The 20,741-nt window shown below is 39.0% G+C and overlaps 3 protein-coding genes across 6 annotated transcripts in view; 2 read left to right on the plus strand and 1 right to left on the minus strand.

Annotated features, from left to right (window-relative positions):
• The window catches only part of LOC306964035 (rho-related GTP-binding protein RhoA-A-like), a 470,655-nt gene that overhangs the window by 254,411 nt on the left and 195,503 nt on the right, over positions 1 to 20,741 (minus strand). The gene's annotated exons all lie outside the window — the stretch shown is intronic.
• Positions 285 to 7,133, plus strand: csad (cysteine sulfinic acid decarboxylase). The gene is made up of 15 exons (XM_079557869.1): positions 285 to 447; positions 4,377 to 4,498; positions 4,578 to 4,693; positions 4,751 to 4,877; positions 4,946 to 5,036; positions 5,102 to 5,324; positions 5,428 to 5,507; positions 5,584 to 5,638; positions 5,723 to 5,839; positions 5,932 to 5,996; positions 6,078 to 6,159; positions 6,241 to 6,440; positions 6,549 to 6,600; positions 6,686 to 6,775; positions 6,930 to 7,133. Exons 2-15 carry the CDS (start codon positions 4,474 to 4,476, stop codon positions 7,101 to 7,103), a joined length of 1,497 nt encoding a protein of 498 aa, XP_079413995.1. The 5' UTR covers positions 285 to 447; positions 4,377 to 4,473; the 3' UTR covers positions 7,104 to 7,133.
• The window catches only part of znf740b (zinc finger protein 740b), a 220,933-nt gene continuing 207,735 nt past the window's right edge, over positions 7,544 to 20,741 (plus strand). The window contains exons 1-7 of one of the 4 annotated variants that reach the window (XR_013792944.1): positions 7,562 to 7,638; positions 8,172 to 8,316; positions 8,827 to 9,048; positions 9,316 to 9,444; positions 9,522 to 9,648; positions 10,028 to 10,146; positions 11,296 to 12,252. Coding sequence is in view for 3 of the 4 variants with exons in the window: in XM_079557872.1 (XP_079413998.1) it covers positions 8,272 to 8,316; positions 8,827 to 9,048; positions 9,316 to 9,444; positions 9,522 to 9,648; positions 10,028 to 10,146; positions 11,296 to 11,445 (792 nt within the window). In the remaining variant the exon portion in view is untranslated. Of the gene's footprint in view, positions 7,639 to 8,171; positions 8,317 to 8,826; positions 9,049 to 9,315; positions 9,445 to 9,521; positions 9,649 to 10,027; positions 10,147 to 11,295; positions 12,869 to 20,741 lie in introns of those variants that run through there. The other 3 variants (XM_079557873.1, XM_079557872.1, XM_079557874.1) reach the window with 3 other exon arrangements.

The following is a 20,741-nucleotide window of genomic DNA, read 5'->3' on the forward strand; positions in this document are numbered from 1 at the left end:
TTATGTTTTTTTTTTAGATTGTGTTACTGCTCTTTTTGTAAACCACAAGCCTATTGCCTGCTTTCAGCACGGGTTTGTACCTTTGTTATTTATAAGGGAAGCTTTCCCTTGAACTCAAACTATAACATAGAGTAACTCTTCACTTTGTTTCTGTTATGTTTGATCATTTGATTCATTTTAGAATAATGCGTGCGTCGCCACCAGATGTCACCAGATACACAGCTAAACTTGTACGTGCAATAAAGCCTCCCGTCCTCAGTGTGGCGCCACATGCGTGGTGGACAGCACAACCCTGATATTTACAAAGGAACCTCGGAATCTTGAGGATCTAAACAAAGTTCCTTTGCAAGAGCGTTGATATTCCCAGTGTAAATATTAAGGACTTTCCCTCAGTTTCAGTGGTCGATACACTCCTGCTCTACACTGGATCAACAAACACCACAACAGGTGCCTGTTCTTTCTGTTAAACTAATGTCTTTGTTTTCAGTATCTTACTGATGATAAATGTCATGAACTATTCTTCTTCTGTGCGGGGATGTCCTGCTTTTCTGCCAAACCATCTGACATGAACACAATGTGTACACTGTACATAATAATATATATATAAGTAATAATAATACATTAAAAATGCACATAGATTAATAATTGTGTTGAGCATGGTAATGACAACTGGAGCAACAAGAACACGGACTATAATACGTGTATTAATGTGCCCTTATGTCATAAAAACAAGTGAGTATGGCTGATATTTGGCATTGGAAACTGAAAGAAATATATGAATGGTCGCTTTATTACTTGCTTTGTAAGGATCTTGCAGGAAACAAGACCGTTCTTGTAATAGTATTCGTTCGGTTAATATGTGAACAGTTCAAACAGTGGTTGTGGGTTTGGTTTGCGTCAAAAAGCTGTTCTGAAAGGAAACGAGTTCTTCATTTTTTTTTTTTTTGCTATTGTTCCTTGTTGTTGTTTTGTTTACATTGATTGTACTATGAGAAATGAAAAGTAGTAATAAATAAATAAAAAAGGACGTTTTTACTGCTTAGCCTAATTACTCAAGAATTAAAAAAACGTACTTGAGTAACTTAGTGAAAGCCTGATAATGTTTTAGTAGTGACACAAATTATGAAAAACAAAATATGAAATAAAAGGTAATGAAGAATTAAATAAATTTAAAAAAACGAAATATTACAATTATTAGGCACTTCCTTACCCACAGTGTATAAGTCTACTCTAAATAAGTAGCTTACAGTCTTTTCAAAAGGTAAATGTAGCTGAGTACTACCCACCACTGATAATACTGTGAAAACTTGGCCATCAATATTTAAAACAAATATTTGTCATGATATATCATGTTTGATGTACGGTGTTGCATCATATATCATATAGTCCGGTTCACTGTTTAGATTTCCACTGTTGTATGAAAACTATATATTTTTGGAAACCTTATGATACTGTATAAGCAATGAGGAAAAACAATGTTTCCATTTGCCCTTGTCATTTGGTAAAATTGTGCAATTATACCATTTTTCCTTTCCAGTAAATGGGGAGTTCTGGTCATAGCTACGGTAACCCCATGACAAGGATTTCATTGACTTTTTTGATTGGAACGAACAACTGGAATTTTCTGCCAAATTTAGTACATTTCCGCCAAACTACGCTTTTTACTCCCTATATAAATGTTATTATCGCTATTATGGCACCTTTTTTTTTTTTACATATCAGTATATCAATGGAAACATTGTTTTTCTGATTGCTTATTTAATAAAGTTTTCAAAAATGTATAGTTTTGATACTCTCTCAATCCGGCAAAATTATAACAATATAGTAATAATGATATAGTAGCCTATGCATTTCAGGATTTAATTAAATATTATCCCGCTCTTTCTTATACTTTCTTATACTTCTTTACACTTACTTTACAACACTAAGCTCAAGTGCAAGTTCACACCCTGTGTTGTAGGTGGTGATCTGTATGGCTGTGAATTATGGCAGACAAGCCTTCATTAGGTGAAATCCAGCTGCTCCGACGTCTGAAAGCCAAGCTCATCTCCATCCTCAGTGACCAAGCAGACTTTGTACTGCAGCACGCAGATTCTCGCTCACTGGTCACTCCTCAAGGCTACCGGCAAATCAAAAGCCGCCGTGTCCCAGATGAGAAGATGAGGGACCTTTTGGATCATATCATAGACAGAGGGCCTGAGGCGGCACAGGGGCTGCTGGAGCTGCTGAAGAACCAGGAACTGCAAGAGACATTCCCTTTGTTGAATTTTATCAAGTCTGTTCAAGTCGGCTCTGCATATTCAGGTAAAGCAACATCACAACTGTTTGTCTCTTGATATTACAATTATGATGGTTAACATTTCACTTTTGTTAACAAGGAGAACAAAAAAATTCAAAAAGAAAAATGTCAAGAAAGCACAAAAGGAAACAGGAAATACATGAAGAGGTTGTTCCAACAAAAAAAATCAGTGAGTTTCTCTTCATACTCATACTTCATCCTGTTTAAAGCATGTACATATTTTTGGGTCAAGACTGCAGTGCAGAGAGGGTTGATTATCTGTTGATGATCTTTCTAATTATGATTATGATGTGAGACACTTAAAACAGTAGGCCAAGACAGACGGACCGACAGAAGTGCTACCCCAGATTCCACATTCTCCGTGTTCGACCCGCTCTTCTCCGGGCAGCACTCCACAGCAAATACATTACTATTTTAATTGTCATCCTCTCTTTTCGCTCCAAGAACCTCCGTCGCCTGTCTGTTCTGTTCTGACCAAAATACTGAGCAACAGTCAACTCTATTTTTTGCTGCACAGCTCCGATCGCACACCTCCATATTTCTACTCTGTAGGGTTTGTTATCATTTTAGGCCACAAAAACAATCACACAATCCGATTAAGCTTTTATTATTATATTATCTCATTCACATAACTTTTTTCTGCTCCTCTCTTCCCTTGCATGCAGGGAGAAAAACATGTATTAGTAATAATAATTAACGTAATAGTGAAAGAGAAAGGGGTAGGCTTCAAAGTGATCTCTTCTGTGATAGCAGTTTACAGCTCGCCTGTAGCCTAAACAGTTATTTATTATTTGATTAGGAATTTTATTTCACAAACTCGTTGCTTTGCTCGTGCTCTCTTTGAGCTCCTCGTGGAGCTGCAGCCCGGCGGAGAGGAGCGGGGCGGACTCAAGTGGAGGTAGTGGGCATTGATGCCGCTGTAATTCAGAGCTGTCTGGAGCGGAGCGGTGCTAAGAGAACAGGCGGGAGATGTGAAATCTAGGTGTGCCATCATCATCAGTAGCAGTAGACATCCAACAGCACAAAAGCATTGCAATGATGCTTGACAGTAAAAGGAGTAAGATTGTTTTATCTTTCTCTTACTATTCATGTAAATTGGCAAGAGTTAAATTATTGTATTTTTAAATTGCAGTGTAAAAAATGTGTTGTTGTCTTTTCAGCCGAGAAATAAATCTGATCCAAAGGGGTGGATTAGTTTCAGTTTCACTAAACCATGCTGTACTTGTTTGTGTCCTTTTTAATTCCTCGTACACAGTGTTGGTGACAGAGAAGCAGCTGATGACTGCAGCCCGGAGTATGGGACAGTCCTGGAGAGAGGTGGCCATCATGGCTCTTGAGGTCCCATCTGTGAAACTGGAACAGATTGTAGCAGACAACACTAACTGTCAAGTGAACCAAACATTTGCTGCACTGCGCTATTGGAGGAACATCCAGGGGAACAAAGCCACTGCCTCCTACCTGCACTCTCTGCTCACTCAGCCGGAGCTCGCCCTGTCACAAGAAGCCTTCAACTTTCTGTTGGAAAAGAACTAAAGCTACTTCTACATACCTAGCCTTTCAATGCTGAACAAAATGCTGTATATTTTTTTTATAACTTGTAAATGTGTTTTTACAAACTTCATACAGTTTGTACATCATGTAGTATAAAGTATACGAGATATTTACAAATTGTAAATTCTTGGGTTAGTGGATTTTTTTATGCTGTTAACGCTCAGCAATGTTTTATTATTGTTTTTTTTTTTTTACCATGAAATGTAATTTGAAAACATTATGTTTTACAATTACCACATGTATGTTCTGTCTTTTGCATTGAAATAAAAAGATTTTGTAAATGTTTGGTTCAGGTTTACCTTACTGTACCTATTGTTAGTTAAAAGTAGACATATTAGTATAGAAACCCCATACTGTTGGTTCTCTGTTGTTCTGTGTGTCCTTTTGTCAAACATGCACTGTGTACATGAAAAATAATTTCCACGAGGACAATAAAGTCTAAAGTCTACATCTGTGTATTGAAATGTTCTTAATTATCTAACTGACATTAGATATTGTTTTCCTTTTATTGTTCCAACTCCAACAGGTGCCTTAGGTACAAAGGTTGACAGTTCCACCTTACTGCTCTGTTAGTTTTTGGCCACTCCTTTGATCCAGCTAACAGTTGAAGAAAAGACGGAGCGATGACCAACATTCTGGCAAATCAATGTATGTAGCTTAAAATTAAGTTGTGAATTCGTGAAAGTTCTGTATAATTTCTTGGATATTATTTTCGTTTCACTTTCAGCACACGATCTAAATGAGTCTATTATTGACCATGCAGAAGGCCAACGCTTCTTGAATGAGGCGTTTAAGATTCTAGTGGAAGAGGTTCTCTGCAAGGGAACAGATGCCGAACAAAAAGTAGTAAAACAATATTTCTGTTACTTATAATGTCAAAAGTAATTTGTTTGTGCAAAGGTTTGTAGGTATGAGGAACCTGAGGCACTAGCTGAGATTTTGGACCTGGAATTAAGGGAGACAGGAGAGCCACATGACAAGCTGCTGCAGAGAGTCAAGGATGTTGCTACTTACAGTGTTAAAACTTGTAAGTCTGGCAGAAACACTTAAAATACATGCATCTTCTAACGATTACTTCATAATGTATTTTTATAGGTCACCCGCGCTTTTTTAACCAGCAGTATTCTGGTGTTGACTACTACTCCTTGGCAGGGCGGTTTCTTTCTGAGAGCCTTAACACTAATCTGTAAGAAAAACACTAAGGCAAATGTTGTATGTTTAATATCATTTATTTATAAAATGTCCTGTCAGTTTTACGTACGAGGTGGCTCCTGTGTTTGTGCTGATGGAGAACGAGGTCCTAAGAGCGTTGCGTCTCTTGGTGGGATGGACCCAAGGAGATGGGCTTTTCTGTCCTGGGGGCTCCGCCTCTAACATGTATGCCATGAATCTGGCAAGATACCAACTGTTTCCGGACGTCAAAACCAAGGGGCTGAGGAGCTTGCCACAACTTGTTTTATTTACGTCTCCTGAAGTAAGAGTACAGATGCTTAAGAATACATTTGAAGTGATTCTGTAGCTTTATTCATATGACTAACAGCCAAACAACTTAGTCTATTATGTTCTGTGTTTGTTAGAGTCATTACTCTGTGAAAAAAGGAGCTGCGTTTCTGGGCATCGGCACAGACAATGTCATCCTAGTGAATGTGGATGATGGGTAAGTACACTTTAACTGTTAAATTGCTTTCATAAAGTGTTCCTTGGTTGTTCCTTGTCTCTCCTGTGACATACAGAGGCCACATGATTCCAGATGACTTGGATGAAAATATAAAACATGCAAAAGCACAAGTATGTCTACTTCTTATATAAAACAGTAATGTCTGACACACCACTGTCTATGCTAGTGACTGTATTCATTTTGATTGCTGCCAGGGTGCAGTGCCATTTCTTGTAAGCTGCACATCTGGAACCACTGTCCAGGGGGCTTTTGACCCTCTCGACCGAATTGCTGATGTGTGTGAAAAGCACAAGCTGTGGATGCACGTTGACGTGAGTGTCAAAGACAAGTCTCCTGTGGTGTTCTTTACTGTGCGACACTTCTGCTGAACAAGTTAAACTTTAAAGTGTTTTAATTATTTCAGGCTGCTTGGGGAGGAAGTGTACTCTTTTCCAAGTGTCACAGACATCTGATGAAAGGGGCTGAACGGTAACCAAAATTTTACATTTTGTGGCTTGTGCATAATATTGAAAATGCTTAAAATGTGATATGCTCTGTGTTTCTGTTAAGGGCAAATTCAGTGGCCTGGAATCCCCACAAAATGCTCACGGCTGGTCTTCAGTGCTCTGTCCTGCTGTTGCAAGATACTACGGTGTGGTCTCAAAGTCTAAATTCAAATCTCCCCTGCTGCAAGCTGTCAAAATCCATCATATTTTTTTGCTTTTCCCCTTAGAATTTGTTAAAGAAGTGCCACTGCGCCAATGCCTCTTACCTATTCCAGCAAGACAAGTGCTATGATGTGAATCTCGATATAGGGGATAAATCTGTGCAGTGCAGCCGCAGGGTGGATTGCCTGAAGTTGTGGTTGATGTGGAAGGCTGTGGGCTCCAGTGGATTTGAAGAGCGAGTTGATAAGGCTTTTGCCAATGTAAGGTAAATGACAAAAACATATACAATAGTATAATAATAATTACTTGTTACTTGATACACTAGTCTCTGTACTACAAAGTATGATTTTATATAGTGAAATCTGACCTTTAGATATCTGACAGAGAAGATGAAGAAAACAGAGGGATTCAAAATGTTGAAGGAGGTAATGTAGTAAAACAAATTATTTGTGTATTTTGTATTGTATAGGCTGTATTATACTTTAATAATTTTATTTTCCATTGTAACAGCCTGAATTTGTGAATCTGTGCTTTTGGTATTTACCTCCCAGTCTGAGGGGCAAAGAGTTAGCTGAAGATTATGAGGAACGACTAGCAAAGGTAAATTTCCTTACATGGTCAGAATGGAGTGAAATTCCATGTAATTTATTCATTTTCTGTACATCTTGGCTTGTAAACTGTTCATATACTAATCTCATTTGTAAAGTACAAATCATAAAGGCACCTTTCCTCTTTTTTTACTCATATTACACAGGTAGCACCAGTCATAAAAGAGCGGATGATGAAACAGGGTTCGATGATGGTTGGATACCAACCTCTGGGGAACAAGGTTAACTTTTTCCGTGTGACTGTGTTCTCCCCACTGATTTCCAAAAAAGATTTGGACTTCTTTTTGGATGAAATTGAAAGACTGGGGAAAGATTTGTAGCAGAATAACTGTTCACATCAGATGTGCAGTAAAAGCTATAGTAAAAAGTACTTAGGTCGTTTTTACTAATTGGTAGCCTTCTCATTACTCATTGAGTATTGTAGTGTAATTATTGTTGTGAGTAGTGTAATTCTCAATTTGATTGTCATTTGGAGCTCAGCTAACAGTGTAACTAAAAGTACAGCACTGATAGAAGTGACAAAATGCTGTGTGTGGAGGGAAAAGGTGCAGTATATAACGTGCATAACACTATTGTAAAGCATTTGAATTTTGCATTAAAAACGCGACTACAATCAATTACTTTCTGCTTGGTGTTTTTTTTTATATATTTCTAGGATAGCGTAAAAAATGTGTATCATAACATTGATGTAAAAACATTTTATGCATATTTTAATATTTTCCATGGATAGCGCTTTTGGTCACGTGATCTGTGACTCCCGCGGAGTACTTCCGGTAGTATTTCCTGTCTGTGTTTGTAAACTGAAAAAATTGGAAGTGCGACAAGAAACCAAATCACCCAAAGTATAAATAAAAGGTAAGCATTTAAATGGATCTGTTTTTGCCCTGGAGAGTGTCCAGGTTTTGCAAAAGGCCCGTGTGTCTCGTAAGAAGCCGAGGCGTCTTTTGTGCTCGTAGATTTGCGCGCACGCCCTGGCTGCTGCTGTTGTTGTGCTGTCCGTGTGGGGGGTGGGGGTCCAGGATTACAAGAGTTGTCCTCCGATCCGCTTGGCAAACATTAGTGTAGTCTAATAAGCAAATCATTCACAAAGTAAGCTCACAAGCGCCACTAGGTTGGCTCTTTATTGTTGATTATTTATCAAAGATGGCATCACACTACCCATGGTTGCTTTATGTGGACGCTCTTTTCTGTGTAAAAGCCTCATTTTTAAATCAATTAAAGCCCCCTTTCAGTTGGATTTCTTTCTTATACAAAGTAAAATTGTACTTAATTAAATTGTGTAAAGGCGCATGAACGCAGAAAATATACTTCAAAAGAATGGTGATTTGTTATAACATCGAAATGACTAATTTATATAGAACCAAATCTTGTCATGACTTTACTTCCAGACTTTGGCCACTGATGATTTTGGTGTGAGTGGTCTCTACAGTCGCTTCTAAACGAGAAGCACTTCTGAAACCATATAGCACACACATTCAAACCAAGACGATGACACACCATCCCCACAGCAGTGTCCGACATCATATGAAATGGGTCAGTGTTGCCTCCTCATCTGCCTAACCACCTGTACGACGACTTGGTTTACAGTCTCAAGGAATATGTGGGGAAGACCTATTACAGTAGCAACCTTCGAGAGTCCATTAGGTTCTGTGAGGTTTTTTAAAGTTTTTGAGAGGAATAACCAAACTGGAAATCTACAAAATACTTGTTATAGGTTGGGTCCACAAACTTTCCATATTGATCTTGTTACCTTTAAACTAACAGCAATAATACCAGTGCGCTTGAATAATGCCACCACATATTGATACTTAAGTGCTTTTTGGTGCTCCAGAACACATTCCAGGTTTTACATCACATGGATTCTGGGATATTAACTATAAATCAGGTGAAAATAGCCGCATTATAAAAGTTATAAGGAAATCGCACCAAATTCTGACTTGTCCTTCACCTCAGTATTCTTCAGAATGCTATGTCCCATGAATGTGAGCCCTTTTCAAAAGTTGATTTAATCTGTTTCACTATTGCTTTCCTATTTATTGCCAGGGTTGTTTGCTGGGCCGTGAGGCAGTGCTGTCTGGCATGGCATTGATGCAGGCCAACAGTATCCCGGGGCAAAAGAAGATGATGCAACCTTTGAGCCAAGGACAAAGAGCCAGTTCTGAGTCCGGTTCCCATCTCAGCCAAAATCACAGCCACGGACAGCAAGTGCAGCACAGGCAGCTTCACCATAACCACCATCTGTCAGCAGGGATCTGTCCTCCTCTGGTGTGTGATCAAATCATACACCATCATTAAATAGAATTATAATTCACCCCTTGTTGATTTGTGTTGCAAGAGATGTTAAATGTCTTTTCTGCGGATTGGCCCAATTAGAGATATTAACCATAAACAAATTGAAAACATTTTTGTAGAAAAATTCAGCCATAGAATCTTTTGTTGCCCTTCACTTACTCTTCAGATTGTTATGATGTCACTCCATAGTGTGGTATTTTTCGGTAAAATTATTAAAACTCTCTGTACTTTCTTTTGAAGTTGATCCAAAAAGAGGGACACTACGCTTCATCTATTCTGCATGAAGAAATGTTGGCAAACCAGAATATGCAACCCAAAAAGAGGCACAGGAAGTCTCCATCACCCAGCAAAATAAAAGAGGAAGAACGGGTAAATATTACTGATAGCGCAGTGTATCAAAGAAGCATTTAAAACCTTTTGACTTCATAAACTGCTATGTCTACCAGCAGTTTATGGGACAAGTTGAAGATGATGACTTATCTCTGAAAGTTCAGAAGAATTTCATCTGTGACCATTGCTACGGAGCCTTCAGAAGCAGCTATCATCTCAAGAGACATATATTGACGCATACAGGTGAATAAGCCACTTGCATTTTCAATCATGGAATGAATCGAGTCTGGGATGGAATGTTATAAATGATACGTTACCATGGAAATACTGGCACACAACTAACATTAGCTAAAACAATATTCAAAGTAGAGAAAGGAGCCGTGAACAAGTCTATTTGCAGCTGGTTCACTATCCTCATACACCTACACTATCTATCTACACACTACAGTGTCCAAATGCTTTTATATGAACAATAACTCCAGTATTCCACATTATAACATTTCCATTGGTTTATTTATTATTATAGAATGTGCTGGGAATCTCAGCAATATTAGTAGTTTAGACAACACCATCCTGAGTTCTATACTTGTTTGTCTTCACATACATTTTTTTCTGTGGACAGGAGAAAAGCCATTTGCCTGTGATTCTTGTGATATGCGGTTTATTCAACGTTATCACCTTGACAGACACAAGCGGGTGCACAGTGGTGAAAAACCTTACCAGTGTGATCGCTGCCGTCAGGTTTGTTCTCAAAAACAGATTGTTGTAACAAGGCCATGCACAGAAAAAGTTGTGTAGGAACATTTTTGGGCCATTGATTGATAGGGTTGGGCAATTGCTGTATTTTCCGCACTATAAGTCGCTCCAGAGTATAGGTCGCACCAGCCAAAAAAGGCATAATGAAGAAGAAAAAACATATGTAAGTCGCTCTGTAATATAAGTCGCACCAGCCTTTGCAACTACCTGGGCCTGGAGGAGTAACTTTACCGTTGACAAGCCTCTCCCGGCAGTACGTTGTTCTAGCTCTCATTTGTGAACTCTAGCTGTGGCCATCTAGCTTTTAGCCCGCGATTAGCTTTTTTCATTTTCTTCAAATCAAATCAACTTTAAATATATAGCACTTTTAAAAACAACTCTTGTTGACCAAAGTGCTTCACAAGAAGGTCTACTGTTCAAAAAAAGACAATACACAATATATGCAAGCAGCAAAACACTAGCAGCTCAGATTCTTCATTGCCGTGAGTAACCTCCGCTTTTTGCTAGTTCCTCACAAGTTTCTCACTCACTCCCCACTTTCTTTCTGCTCCTCAATTACCGTTTTTTGAATCTTCAGTGGTACAGGAGCAGCAGATACTGCTACACAAGCCTAGAGCGCCCTCTAGTGGCAGTCAGTGTGAAAATAACAAACATGTAAAAGTATATATTTTGATATAGGCTATAAGTCACACCGGAGTATATGTCGCACCCCCAGCTAAACTATGAAAAAAACTGTGATTTATAGTCCGGAAAATACGTAATCGCAATCTCTTCTTTGGTCAATCTCAATAATCGCCAAGGGACTTTATAATCATCAGGTTTACAGCCATTTCTGTGGCAGAAACAGCACCTAGTTTTGGAGTTTGGATGAGATTGGAAGATTCTAGTGTGTTAAATTATACTGGAGAAAAGCATTTATTTTTGTTTGAGCTGAGGTTTATATAAAAGGTATGTTTTTGAATCAGCTACAAGGATTAATTTTTAGTATAAAATAGTCAGAAAAAAAAGTCCCCATATAGTCCAGCCCTATTGATTGACATGAATAGCCCTGCCAGTGCACTGATTCATATTTGTGAAAACATAAGATCACATGAAGTAAAAGTCATGATTTAAGATCCTTTCCTCTCCTTTCAGAACTTCTCACGGACGGACCGTCTGCTGAGGCATAGACGTTTGTGTACGGCAGGAATTGTTAAAGAAGAAAAATCTTATTCACAGGCAGCCTCCTCACACACTGCTGCCTGGAGCCCTTTACAGTCCACCAACAGCCGACTTACTGTGTGACCTGCTGTCCTCCACTGCCCCTCTGACCCAACACCAGACCACTGCAGGAAATGCCAGGTCTGACAAACTCTAAAATACTGAAAAGGCCCATTAACTATCTGACAACTTACTGAGCCTCCAGTTTAGATAGCAATCAATGAACTTTGTAGTGCCAAAACCTTATCATGAATGGCAAAAGATGGGAGGATTACATGGACTTTTCTACTTCAGTAACTGTAACAAACTTGCTTTTATCCATGTCCTACAGATACAAGTAAATTGCTGTATGCGCTTATTGTAAGTGGATATGGAATTACTATTGGGTTTTGAGTATTTTACCACTGATGTTTTTGAGTACTTCAACTGAACATACTGGTGACATCTTTGTTCATTTGACTTCCAAAAATAGGTCATTCATTACGTGCAAGCTATATCAATACTAAAATCATTATGTGCTACTCTGTCCTGTCATCTTCCTGTCTTATGTTATGAAGACAAATGGGCTGTACTGGATGGTAGATTGTAAGTAATGGGTCTACAAAATGTAACGTGACTGTTGCAGGATGCAGATTTGTAGCATGCCTGTTTAGAGTATCAATTATGGTAAAATAGTAGATTTTGTCATGTTGAGCACAGGCCAGTCTTTACCAGAGGTGGGGAGAGCAGCCAAACTATTTACTCAAGTAAGAGTAGCATTACTTTGAAATCATTTTACTCAAGTAAAAAGTAATGACCCAAACAATTACTCAAGTAGAAGTAAAAAAAAAAGTACTTCGAGAAAATATTACTTGAGTACTGTGAGTACTGAGCAAAAATGTCATGGAATTTGTGATATTTCCATTAAAACCTCCAAGAAAATGGCATGAAATTACATAAAACACTAAGGATCAAGGAGCACGACACGATCTACATCTATTATATACATTAAAGTGAAGCATTTTCCTCTTAAATATTTACTCACAGTAGAAAAAGTAATTATTTTTTCCAAGTCAGAGTACAGATACTTCATTATAATTTGACTCAAGTAGAAGTAAAAAGTACTGTATGATAAAAACTACTCTAAGAAGTACAATGTCTTCAAAAAATTACTAAAAATGTAACTGTTTAGTTAGTAAATGTACTACCCACCTCTGGTCTTTACTATATCTTTTTTTTTAATGTTTTTTTTTAATATATTTCATATAATTATAAGTAGGCATTATTAGGAACCTGACTGAGAATAATTTTGTTTTGTATATTGAGTTTGTTGTTAGAAGTACTTTAGTTTACCTAAACACATTTTCTCCAAGTTTTTTCTTAAATACGTACAATCTTTTGATTTTTGTATTTCCACAAGAGCTGAATTGGAGCACCTGGACATATTTTATTAAAAAAAAGTGTGTAGTCAAAAGACTAATTCAACTTTTAAGATTATTTCTTGCTTGGCATTGTGATGAGTTTACCCTATATTGGTAAGCCACATAAGTATGGACTGTTATATTTGAAGCGACTGAATAAAATGTAATTCAACAAATGCACCAGCAGATGGCATCAATGCCCAGATTTAGTTAAACTAAAATCTGAACTTTAATTTATGTGGCTTTCAATTCATGATCTATAATTAGTGTTTTACAATAGACTTGTTTTTTTTTTAATGAAACATAGTGAGTTTAGACTAGAGGGAAGCTATTAGTGATAAGTTACACAGAAAGAATGCATCATTTCATGCAGAAGTTAGTCATCTAAAACACACACTCCTTGTACATTATTTCTCTGACTGCAATTATTGAAATGACAAACATTTACAAAAGTAACTGAAAATGAACTCAAGAATCAGAAACTTCTGTTTATACAGTGCCTCGCCTCAACCACCAGAGGGTGTTAAGCAGCTACCATCTTTAGACTGAGGGTGTCTTTTTCTCTTTCCTACAAAAAATAAAAGGATGTGAGTCAAAATAAAGGTCCTTTAAAGGTAGAAAGAAACTAAAGTCTTGGAACATATATTTTGATGTTGGCGACATTATCAGGAGTTGTAACTGCGCGACAAGAGTTAATTTGTCCTGTGAAGGTATGCCACATAAGTTGTGTGCAAGGGAGTGAAGATCATACCCTTTAGCACCCTTCACTTTGCTATTGACCATTCTTTAATTAAAGCATTAGGATCGGCAGGATGAGCTCAGCCTGAAGGCTGCTGGGAGTGTGCTCTTTCTCCCATGGGAGACATCCCCTCCCTGTGCAGCCTGATTTACAGCACCCACAGGCCCCCGGCACTTAACAATGGACCTCCTTAAGTGAGGAAGATGGGAGGAGATCAGAGCTTAGAGATAACACTCCATCTTCATACACAAAGTGCTGAAATCATGGAGGTTCGAAATCATCTCAGCGAGACAGTGGGATCATAGAGGTAACGTGTAGGAGGCAGCCTGCCTTACTTGAACTGGAAGGACTGATAGCCAGCTCTCTCTCTTTCTCTTCACCTCTGCTGTCACAGGAGAAAGAATAGCCCCTCCAAAGAAAAATCTCCCCAGCCATGTGTAAATCTGCCCTGACTTCTCAGACTGTAGCTTGGTCAACATTTGGATGGTTCAGAGGTTTACAAAAACAAGGTCCTTGTACTAGCAACATTATATCGCTTGCAAATATTTAGATGTCCCCTGATCAAATACATCACAAGCTTGTGGTGCATGATTGAAACCCTCTCAACAAAAGCTCCTGCTATCTCCTCTCTCCAAGCTGTGTAAGGCCCTTTTCATCTCAGCTCTGATTAATAAAGGAATTGCTGGTTGGGTGAAAGCAGCGATGTGCCTGGCTCTACATCCATCACCCCAGTGACAGCCCACCTCTCTGTGTTAATTAGCAGTGATATTTAAGCTGTCCAAGATGTTCTGTGGCCGTCAGTGCGCCACTGCGGCTGCTGCTCATCATTAACATTTTAATTCTTCTGTCTGAACTGAGTCAGCTTTCACCAAACCTCAGTAAAACAACGCTACTAGATCTAAAAGGCAGTCCAACCACATTTGTAGTATTCTTAATAAGTGACAGAAGAAGAATGGTATGAAACAGTGGTTCTCAAACAGCAACGTGTGACACTGGTGATACTTTTAGTTGGAGATAATTTCATATACTTTGGCAAGGCATGCAAATTTTGCATTTTTCTGTATTTTACATACATTGTAGACATAATTTAATTTAGGCTTGAACTAGGCCTGGTGCTCGGAAGGTCAAACATTTTATGAGGTGGTACACGGTGTGAAAAGTTTGGGGACTATGTTTGCACTATTTAACAATAACACCCAACATGGCGCATTGTATTAAGCATAAATTTAGCAACTTAATTCAATAATAGTAATATTAAAGTCCAAGTTCAAACCGCAAGAAACAGAACAGAAAGAGCGAAGGCATTAACTATTAATGATTTAATATTACAATATTCTCCCGTACTGGAGGCTATTATGCAGTTATAAATTATGTATGTTGTTGAATCCCTAAACACGTAGCAGAACATGGTGTGTACCAATTTTGTAGTATTACAATGTACTTCTAGACACCAACTCAATTTCCAAGTTATTGCATCAATCATTCAATCCTCACCCCCCACTTGGCACATGGCACTCCAGACAGAAAAAAGTCATGCCCTCTGTCAGTAAATTATACAAGTACAGATTTGTGAAAAGACACTGTGTATCTACCATGAATTTATTATAAAGCATTTTTTACTCATGAACTAGCAGGCTAGTTGTTTATTAGTATTACAGTGATTATGACCCTGAAAGGTAACCCTGAACGTTGTCAAAGTGCTTATAATCTCATTCCCGTGAAGAATAGGGATGTGAAAAATTAGCTTGGACACAACTAACGATTTAAAATATATAAACAATGAAAGCAAACAAAGTACAGTATACTAAATCAGGAAGCCTATAGGGCAGAAGATATAGGTCTGTGATTATGGTTGTAAAAGATACCATGGGTGATAAAGATTTTGGATGTATTTATATCACACTAATGCTTTCCAACAAACTGGTATGGGGGGAAAAAAATGAAGGATGGTCTGTCGTTTTTGCACCTCAAGTTGTCCCACATACAAACGTCTGCCAGCGTTTTTCTAATTAGTGTTACTCAATAAGATTAATTGGCTCACTATGCCATTCCCAGGACTCAAATGTCTGACACAGAGGAGAACGTGGGCCAAAGCTGTCATCGCACTTTTTAACAAGGGAAATACTGAAGTTTGGATTTGGCCTACTTTCATGTCAGATTATGAATATTCATAGATCATTTTTACCCAAGAGTCACTTTTTGGTAAACATTTTGGACAGAGTAGAGTTTTGTCAGACATAAATCTAGGTCACGACACTTATTTCATTGTAGTACAGTATCAATGTATGAAAATATGCTAGTTGGATAGATCATTTTTAAGATTTCCGGGGCTTAGGAGTCACAGCCGAGGTCACTGTGTGTCATCATATTGTGCAACGAGTTGCAGGGGGAGATAGTTCAGTGAGAGCAACATAAGACTAATTTTGTCATTTGGATTTATCATAAACATGCTCTGTTACTGTCACAAGGGGTCACAAATTTGTTTTTTGTTTACTTTTCTTGATCAGTGACTGATTCATTTAAAGCGGGTTGAATCACCAATATGTTATTGTTGGCTCATTCATTAGTTTCTATTCCTAAGTGCAGTTACCTCTTTCTAAAATATCGATGGTGGCGCAGTTGGTAGAGCGGGTCGTCTCGAATCCCAGCTCCTGAAGGTGCACTGTCGTTGTGTCCTTGGGCAAGACATTTCACCTACCTTGCCTTGACACTGCGTACACTGGTGTATGAATGAGAGTGAATGGGCCCTTACTGTAAAGCGCTTTGGGCCTGATAGAGGTAGAAAAGCCCTATATATAGTAAGTAGAGTCCATTTACCATGTATCACTTTATTATCAGCTGCATAAACAAACTCATTCATGACAATTTGGTTCACAAGAACAAGAATAAATGATATCAAATTGAGTTGAGTATTTTTAAGTTGACTGCAGTAATAGATTTTCACCACCAGATGGCCCCTGTACAATGTAGCCTACCAATACAGTGTGATACAATTGTGGAAGTTATGTTACACCAGAGGTATCATCTTCCCATCAGTACCTCCCCTTGACAGGATGGGTACTGAGGCACCCTGGACTTTAAGCAAGATCATTATGAATAAAAGTATCCAAAGCAGATACCAAACCATGTCTGTTGGGTCCAGGGACATAATTAAAGGAAGTTACTTGGTTGTTTCACCTCAAATACATTATTCACATTTAAATAAAAAGCATGTTATGGGATATAACATGATTGTTCTGTTTTTTGGTTCTAGATGACAAATATTTTTAGTATAAGTACTGGAAAAAGTATCGCTCAGGTATTGGCATTGTAAACCAAGTATCATTACAATACCGGTATGAACAAAGCACCCAGCCCGAGACAGAACAGGAGTGGTTGTTAGATAGTGTGGTGTCTCCCTCTGAGATCGAATGAGCCCTGTCCAGATCATTGTTGAGACAAAAACACTTGTGTCTTATATAGTCCTCGAAGAAGACAAAACAAAAACAATACACAAGAAAAAAGAAACCGTTTTGTGAGAGAGAAGCCTCTGCATGTGACTCAACAACTCCTACTATTGTCACAAAGCATGAAGTTGAATGAGAACAGTTTGAAGATGCTGCCATTCAGTACGGTATTCAGCGCCACTTCCTGTATTACATATCCATCATTTTGTAGAGTTCTTTAGGGCTGTGTAAAACCCGTTTTGTCTCCATGCTGTTAGAGGACACACTCCCTAACCTCAAGATCTGAAGTTCACCAAAAGGTCTCCGAAATTACGTAATCTCTCCTGACAGGGCAAGTCCGGGGCTTACCTCCGCAGTGTAGTCATCCTCCACCTGAGCAGATGACCTTATGTGTGATGTGAGGAGAGTAAAGAGGGCGCCGCTATATCAGAGAGAAGAGCGGAATGAATTGGCTTCAGGTTGAGAAAAGGGGCAGGCGTGCGATTCAGCCCTGAGAGATTTCTATGGGTCAAGGCTGCGCCAGGGTCACACTGTGGCTCTTGTTGATCTTGTCAGGATGGACTGATGAAGAGATGGGCTGCAGATAGATGATCGTGCATCCCAAACACAGGGCCTGGATAGAACAGATAGTGCCAGATGTGACAAAGTGACATTGCTGTTTATTAGCTGTCACTGTGGGGTAACTAACTTGGTCATTAAGAGTCTAAAGTGCCAACAAGAGAAAAGCGCAGAGAGGAGAAAGGGGGAATTTTGGTGCTTTAGGTATGATCTTTAAACAAGGTCATTATGCAAAAAGCCGTTTTAGTGATATAACCGTGCAAAACGACTCAATAACTTAGCTCAAACTAAATTATCCTGTTCAAGTTTAAAAGCCCATTGAATTATGAAACCATCAGTTCACTTCATTTCGCTTTATTGAAAATCCTATCACTTGTAAAGCGCATACAGGGAAACAAAATTATGTTACTCTCAAACCCAAAATATATGTACACAGCAGGGGGCAACAGAGGGAAGGAGATTCCTGACAGCCTTGAGGATGAAGCTTATGATCTCCACTAATACATTGAAAATGTATATAAAAATAATAATGGATACTGATTTAAAGACTTATAAAGCCCCTATGAACAATTGGTATAGTACATATGCATACACCCATCACTGCCCTCTGCACTTTCATGAGGAAAAAAATACAAATAAAAACAGGAATTTATCAAAGCACTTTGAGTAAACTAATTGTTCACATCAGCCAGAAGCATATCTATCAAACTGTGGATACTTGACCATTTCAAACACGCTCCAATTTGCTATTTCTCCATTTCTTTTTCTCAGAAGATGGTCTCTTCTCTCATGACGTCAGCACCATTATACTCCAGCACCACCTCCCCTCCCTCCAGGGATAAGATTTTACGATTGCAACCTGACACCGTTTCTGTGTCCTATAAGCGACAGAGCTGTAACTCACTTCAAAGGCAAGAGGCATCAAATCACGGTGCGGCTGTAAATTTGCTTGTCACAGTTCCAGCCAATCAGGAGATAGCATTAAATCTGGGCTGTCAGCCTGGCGGCCAATGGAAAGACGATGGCAGTAAATCTGTCAGGGCAGCTTCTGTTAACGGTGTTGTGGTGCTGGTTGGGGAATCCACCAAGAGGGAGGGGAGAAAGTGAGGCAGGGGAGTCGAGGGAGGGGAGGGAGTGTGAGCCAAAGGTTCAAGAGGTATGCCACACAAACGCTTTTCTTTCCATCCAAAATATGCCATGGTGCTGCTCAAAGTTGCAGTTTAGAGGTGTCAAAACAAGACTATTGCAGTAATGTAAAAATTGCATAAAGCAGCTGTATGTTCCCCCTGACAGATGTGGTGGAGGGAGTTAACTATCAGCAAAGAAACACTCATAAAGCTTTATGGCCAACAGTGCAGTGTCTGAGACTGACTACCTACAGTGAGAGATGACTTATGGGTGCCGTTAAAGCTCTTTTGCATCATCACAAAACCTAAACTTAGTGCTGACCCTTTGATCACAGCCATAACCCAGGAACCTCTGCTGTCATGGCACAACAACAGCAGCAGAAGAGCAGGCGCCCGGCTGCACCCTGCCCTCTGGATCACCGTCCATAAGCGCAACGAGGAGGAATAGAATAGGTCCTCCTCAAAACAGATGTGCACCAGTTGTCCAGCTTCACACGATGAAGCACTGGGAGCCTAAATTAGAGCTTTGAAATTGCTGTTTCCAAAGGCAAGGTCTATTCATTACAGGGAAATTTTGCCTTCTATCTTGTTTCAGCCCAAAGCCATAAATGTATTTATTTCAAAGTGTACGTCGCTTCCAAAATTCTAAAACCCCTTCATTTTCCAAGATTGGTATCCTTTCTAAGCGCACTATTGAGGCGTTAACACATGCAGCTTCCCTCAATTAACAATGTCCTTGGCGTTGTGTTTTCATTATCCTATCAAAGCTGAGCATTTTCATCTAATAAATCTTAAAGCCATCGTAAAACAACTGGTTCTCCGAAGGCAGTGCAATCCCAGCCCTTTCCCATAACAAAGCCCACAATTTTTTCATCAACCTGTAACGGCAGCCAATAAACCAGCCACATCTGTGGTGACATTTTTATATTAAATCAACAAAATATAAACATTAGCATCAAAATTTACAATCATTTTATATCATTACTATGAAGACTTTTTTGCCACAGAAGCTGCAGCTTGAGTTATGTGCCGCGGTGGCAAGATGAGAGTGAGGTAGAGCTGTTGTTTTTGGACGACTTCTCCTGGAGAGGCCATGATTCTCTATTCTATGGGAATCCATAAACAGACCCAGAGAGGGCAACTGGGGCTATAAAGCACGTCAAGCTGCATGACGCTGCTGCAGCAAAGAGAGCAGGCCTGGGCCCATACCAACCATTCCTGTGTATAGAAACACACGCTTAGAGCAGTCTTTGATTAGCTTTTTAACATGGCAATAGGACTTCAGAGTAACTACTAAAATGAAAGCACAGACAATAAGAGCACAACAAAGAGCAATAATGACTTTCTAATGAGCTCTTATTTCTAGTAGTTTCTTGTTTGAGTGACCCATTGAATGTAACAGTGAAAGCCGCAGTAAAATACATTGTTCATTATAACGCAGCAGGTCATTAAATATCATGAGGGTCTCGGCCTTTGTCCTGCTCTGAGTAATGGGCCTCTCTTATATGTTTACTGTATTGGCTGTAGCCGCTGTCATTGTTTCCCCGCTGTTGTTTCTCTTTAGTAAGGGCATGCCATTGGATGGGTGCTCAAACCCATTGACTATGACATAAAGAGTCTGTAAGCTAACAGATGATGATAATTTATAGACTCTAATTCACCAGGGCAAGTCACTAGCACATACACAACAGCAAGACTATTTCACTGTACACATCGATCAATTACGAACCACTACCCTACATGTCTGACAATTTTACTGCATGTTATGTACAGCATGTCCAACAATAGTGTTTCAAAGTGCTATGCTCTTTCCCTTATAATTAATAACCCTTTTTCTTTCCAGTTTAATGATGCTGCAATTGTAATTAGTGGATTGAATTCACATCTAATGCAGATTCATTTAAACCAAAGTGACAACAGTTTCGACTCCCTGCATGTAAAGGACGTTTCCAAATCACATTAACAATAGAGTCTGCAAAGCTCATCCTTTTTAACCTTCCTAATGTTCTAGACATAGACCCAGGCTCTATTCGAACAGCAGGGACAATAGCTATATACTACTATAAATGTGATACAGGTGCTTATTGACATCACGGAGCAAAGTAGCACT

Source organism: Gobius niger (assembly GCF_951799975.1).
Source record: "Gobius niger genome assembly, chromosome: 6".
In the NCBI taxonomy this organism is placed as follows: domain Eukaryota; kingdom Metazoa; phylum Chordata; class Actinopteri; order Gobiiformes; family Gobiidae; genus Gobius; species Gobius niger.

Bases quoted from the DNA above. Each gene is read 5' to 3' on its own strand.
- csad (XM_079557869.1), top strand. From the start codon at position 4,474: ATGACCAACATTCTGGCAAATCAAT. The intron at 4,499-4,577 runs GTATGTAGCTTA...TTTCACTTTCAG, and splicing joins CAACATTCTGGCAAATCAAT to CACACGATCTAAATGAGTCT. The intron at 5,639-5,722 runs GTATGTCTACTT...GATTGCTGCCAG, and splicing joins TAAAACATGCAAAAGCACAA to GGTGCAGTGCCATTTCTTGT.